Source organism: Salminus brasiliensis, chromosome 9 (assembly GCF_030463535.1).
Source record: "Salminus brasiliensis chromosome 9, fSalBra1.hap2, whole genome shotgun sequence".
NCBI classification, from domain to species: Eukaryota; Metazoa; Chordata; class Actinopteri; order Characiformes; family Bryconidae; genus Salminus; species Salminus brasiliensis.
In genome coordinates this window covers 38,409,032-38,413,688 of record NC_132886.1, presented here as the reverse complement: position 1 = coordinate 38,413,688, position 4,657 = coordinate 38,409,032, and the positions used below count along the sequence as shown (strand labels likewise).

The 4,657-nt window shown below is 48.4% G+C and overlaps 1 protein-coding gene across 1 annotated transcript; it reads right to left on the bottom strand.

Moving 5' to 3' along the window:
* Positions 1-1,622, bottom strand: rgs5b (regulator of G protein signaling 5b). Its single transcript, XM_072686986.1, has 4 exons — positions 1,257-1,622; positions 986-1,131; positions 708-874; positions 1-617 (listed from the first exon to the last, which is right to left on the bottom strand). Exons 1-4 carry the CDS (start codon positions 1,298-1,300, stop codon positions 444-446), a joined length of 531 nt encoding a protein of 176 aa, XP_072543087.1. The 5' UTR covers positions 1,301-1,622; the 3' UTR covers positions 1-443.
* Between the last annotated feature and the right edge of the window lie 3,035 nt (positions 1,623-4,657).

The window sequence follows — 4,657 nt, the reverse complement described above, 5'->3', positions numbered from 1 at the left end:
TAGAATGACAGCTCAAAATTTATTCCGACAGGTTTTCATACATCACAGTGTCATAAATATCAAATCTGCTACTTCAGCAAATATAAATAAATATCAAGGTTTTTCAATAAATATACAGAAGTGGAAAAAGGGGAAATACAGGGTTTGTGCAAAAGGTCTTCTGCTCCTCGAACAGCTCCTTCGTTCCTCGACAGTTTTGTTCCAGTGCTATGGAATAATTCCACATTCCCGCCCTCCAACGCTCCAAACATGCGCTCCAGCAGGTTATGCCTTGACTCTTCTGAGCTTCGGTCTAGACCAGGCTGGAAGCTTGATTTCACCGCCGACGTCCAGCCAGCTGTTCATCTCAAGTCAACCTCAACTGCAGTTCAGTGCAAGTTCAGGTCCAGGTCCAGGCTCCTCGCAAAAAAAAAAGTCCTGTGCTCGGTCGTGAGAGTTGACCTTCATGGCGTCAGCTGTCTGGTGAGGTCCAGGTAGAGTGCAGACTTGAGGAACCGAGGATAGCAGTCTTTCTCCATCAGGGTGTAGATCTTGCTCTGAGCCAGCTCAAAGCAGGAGATGGTGGGCCGCTCCAGGTTCTTCTTGGTGATGGTCCTGGTCTCGTGGTCGAGGTTCACCTGAGGTGACGGAGAAGGGGAAGTTTTAGTTGGTGCGAATTAGTGAGTGTGTTGTGTGCTCTATGCTATTTGACGGCATTCTGGACCTACCTCTCTTGGTGCGTCAGAGCCAATGAAGTCCTCGAAGATTTTCTTGGCCTTGGTGCACAGCTTGGTGGACGACTTGGTGTTCCTGTAGTCCTCGCAGGCGAGATAGAAGGCGATGTTTTCTTCACTGTACTCGGACACCAGGAACGCTCGGAAGGCACACAAGCCATCTGCACACAAAGGAACAGGAGGTCGTTAGATCTCAGCTTTAAGTAACCCACCCACTCACCCCTCTAAACATCTACAGAAGGCTTCCAGACTCGAGCCCACTGGACACTCACCTTTGTGAGCCAGGAGGTTCTGAAAGGACGTCCTCCACTTGAGTGCGTCTTCCGACCTCAGCTTGTCGGCTTTGTTTGAGAGGCCCATGAGGTTGAGCTCTTGCTTGAGGAGGAAACTTCCAAATCGAGCCTTGAGCTCTTTGGCCCTGAAGAGAAGAAAAAGGGGAGGACAAAACGGTCAGTCGGGTGAGAAAGAACATTGGACATCTGTTTCACTGGACCAGTTCTCCTCAGGGAGAGCCAGTGCCATCAAAGATCAAGCCCATCTTACCTCTCCAGACAAGTGATTGGCAGCGATTCCAGTCCTTTGCACATGTTCTTGCAAGAAGATCTCTCCAGCTGCGCTGTAGCTGCCGTGGGCTGTGAAGCAGTTGTGATTCTGCCTGAGTCGCAGCAGCCGGGTGCTATTTATGCCAGAGCCCACTCAGGGACGTCGCTCCCCACAGCCAATGGAGAGCAGCGGCTGCAGAAGTGGGAGGCTGCTTTCTCTGGCAGTGGGTTGTGATTCATTTCCAGTAGACCACACGGCCTCTGAGATTTTCAGCTTTTCCCTCACGCCACAGAAGAGAGAAAAACCAGCTCATGTGCTTTGGAAGACGGATGTCATTAGGATATATCCCGGCAGAAAATAAATGCCCAGGTCGCTGAATAGAGTGAAATTGGTGTTAAACCGTCAGCCTGAATTAATAATCAAACATCTTTACACCTTTTAAAAAATCCACTTACTGCAGTGAGATATGAGAAGTCAGCCCTGCAGTATAGAATATCAGAATATCAGCTCAGTATAGAAATACATTGGCTGAAATATCTGCATTAATACATTTCTGTAAATTAATACATACATTTTACCACATTTGCCACGTTACTCTGTGGTTACATGCCTGGTTGTGAACTTGCTAACTAGCTAGCAATGTCTTCACTCTGTCAATTTCTTCAACCAATCACCAGCCAGTGTTAAAAGACCTCACTCTTTCCATCCCACTTCGCCACCAGTTCAGTCTTGGCGACTGCCCGGGGGTAAGCTTCGCCCCTGTCTCTTCTGAAAGTCCCGATGTTGCAAGACTCTAAATGCATTCGCTAAATGCATTAGCATGAGGAGCTAGCTAACGTTAGCATGGGTAGCACGGTTTTAGCTCATTATCACGAGGATAACTGAACAAGCTAGGTAACAGTATGTTGTAGTGATCTTCAACTTCACTGTTTGAAACGGTATTGTGAGATGGAGTTTCAGCTTCATGCTAGCTGCTAATGCTAGCTGCGTGTTAGCCACCTTAAAAAAAAACTGGTCTTGAAGTCCCAGAAGTACAAATTCCTCTTTAGACCAGTCGGGATGTGGACGGGTTGTGTGCCTGGGTTTCTGTGCTTGCCCAATATTGCTACATTGACCCTGAACTAGACTAAGCAGATAAGAAAAACGATGAAGATGATGCTTATGAGAATGAAGAAGGAGGAAATGCACCAGATGTGGTTACCTAGCACCCATGCTAATGGCATGAGCTCGTCAGTTAGTATGTCCAAATAACCGACAATCAAATGGAAAAAAGGAACCTAGGCTAATTAACTAGGCCCTGTAGAGAAGTACTGCCAATAGAATAGGACTCTCTGGAGCACATAAACATCATGACCCTATTGGCTCCATGCTGCCTAAAGCCAGGCGTGGGCTATAGAGGGGTGTAAAGCCCCCCAGCATTGAGCTGTGGAGCAGTGGAAGAATTGACTATGTTCTCTGGAATGGTGGTGGTGGAGCTCCATCCACTACTTTTGGGATGAGTTGGGGAGTTGGGTGGGGTGGGTGAACATCCTGGCCTCACTAATGCTCTTGCCTCACAGCAATGCTCCTCCAAAATCTAGCTGACAGTCATATCAGAATATTATGACCACCTACAGACCACCTACAGCAATACTCATGCACCCACCTGGGATACCAAAGCAACCACCTGGGGTAGCAATATCCTAGCAACAGTCGTTAATGAGCTCGTTTCCGAGATGCTACCACCATATCACCATGCCGATGACGATGGCTTTAAACTCTACAACTGCTACAACTGACTGTTGTTCTGCTGTGCAGCGACTCCTGCACTAATATGACCTCCATGGAAGAGAGCCCTCCGTCCACACAACCCTCCTTGCCTCCCCCGCACCTCAGCACCAAATGTGCTGAAGGTTCTCCAAGTAATTCATAGATGACGACTATTTCTTTGACATTTCTGAATGCCCCTGAAGATACAAGCTCATCCCCCCTCCATCATCTTTAAGTAGCGGGTGGATGCTGCACATCAACACATCAACTGTACAATTACGTTTCCAGTAAAGCCGGAGGGGCCGGAAGGCGCCTTACAAGGAGAGGAGGTCCCTGTTCATAGGAAGTATAATGCGAGTAAAGGAGGGCATTGAGGGGGTTACAGGAAGCGATGGGGGGGAGGGGGGAGACTCTCTTTCAGCCCAGGCTTCTCTTTAAGAGCCAGGAGGAAAAGGCCGCCCACGCTAGCAAAAGGAAATTAGCACGGCTGCACTTTGCTGCTAAGACAGTGGCAGCATAGACGGATCAACAGCTTCTCCAAGGCTGTTCACTCTACAGTCGTTCCAATAGTTAAAGGGCTCATATGATGGAAATAAAAGTGCTTGATATGGTCCCCTTATCACTAGCAATGCACCCAACACAAGGAGGGTAAGGGCAAGCCAGCCATCACCTTGTCTCGAACTGCTGCTAGATAGCCAGCGGTGGCCACCCAGCTCCATACAACATCTAACAGACGCCTGTGCTGACCAACATCACACTAGGAGTCCACAAACTTTTGTCATTTAATATTGAAGTTTGTTTGATCCCTAAAACCACGCTAATTGGGAGGATGGTGGGATGGAGATTATGGGGGCTTTAGTGGTGCTCCACTTCCTGGTGTTGGGGAGTGTGACTTTCCAAGAGCCAAGCGAAGACCCCGAGGACATGATCGAACATGATCGCTGCCCCCGAATGCTGTCCCACAACAGGGTGAAGGCAGCCTTCACTATATACAGGCCTACAGTAGAGTGGTCTGTTTGTCACAGAGGGGTCGCAGGGGTCACTGTTTTCGAGGACGCGCCGTCACAGGACATGTTTAGGCTTCAGGCCAGCGGCGGTCACACTGGGGTTCTTATTCCGCTGGTCCACTGCCATTGCCACTGGTCAGGTTGTAAACATGTTTTTATGACCGCTGCCCCAGACTGCAGTCCTATACACGCCGAAATACTGCGGATGCAGAAGGCTGCGTTCTTAGAAAGAGGCTTCTTGCGTCAGCTGTTGATGTTGTTGTTGTTGTTTTGGTTAAAGAGGTTTTAATGGAAGCAGATGTTTAGAAGAAATGTCAGGTGTACTACACAGCTGGACTGGGTTTGTTTATCTGGCGGGGTTAAAGAGAAGATGGAGCCCAAGTTCTGCCACCCACTACAGTTCCTTCCCTTCCAATGAATTCAGCGCTCAGGAGCTCAGAAGGCTAGGAAGGCAATAGGCTTAGATCTCAGCATTGCTTGGCTTACCTGGAATGCATCTACATCTTCAGGCAAAGTAATGATTGGACCCACCCCTTAATTCCACATACAATCATCTTCTGGTAAAAACCTCCAAAAGTTCCTCAAGGATCTTATACTTAAACTCACGAGTTGGAATCCCTGATTTGCCATCGGCAGCCGGATTCT

Coding starts and splice junctions, on each gene's coding strand:
- rgs5b (XM_072686986.1), bottom strand. CDS start 1,300: ATGTGCAAAGGACTGGAATCGCTGCCAATCACTTGTCTGGAGAG. Junction 875..985: donor GAACCTCCTGGCTCACAAAG/GTGAGTGTCCAG, acceptor CTTTGTGTGCAG/ATGGCTTGTGTGCCTTCCGA. Junction 618..707: donor GCTCTGACGCACCAAGAGAG/GTAGGTCCAGAA, acceptor CCGTCACCTCAG/GTGAACCTCGACCACGAGAC.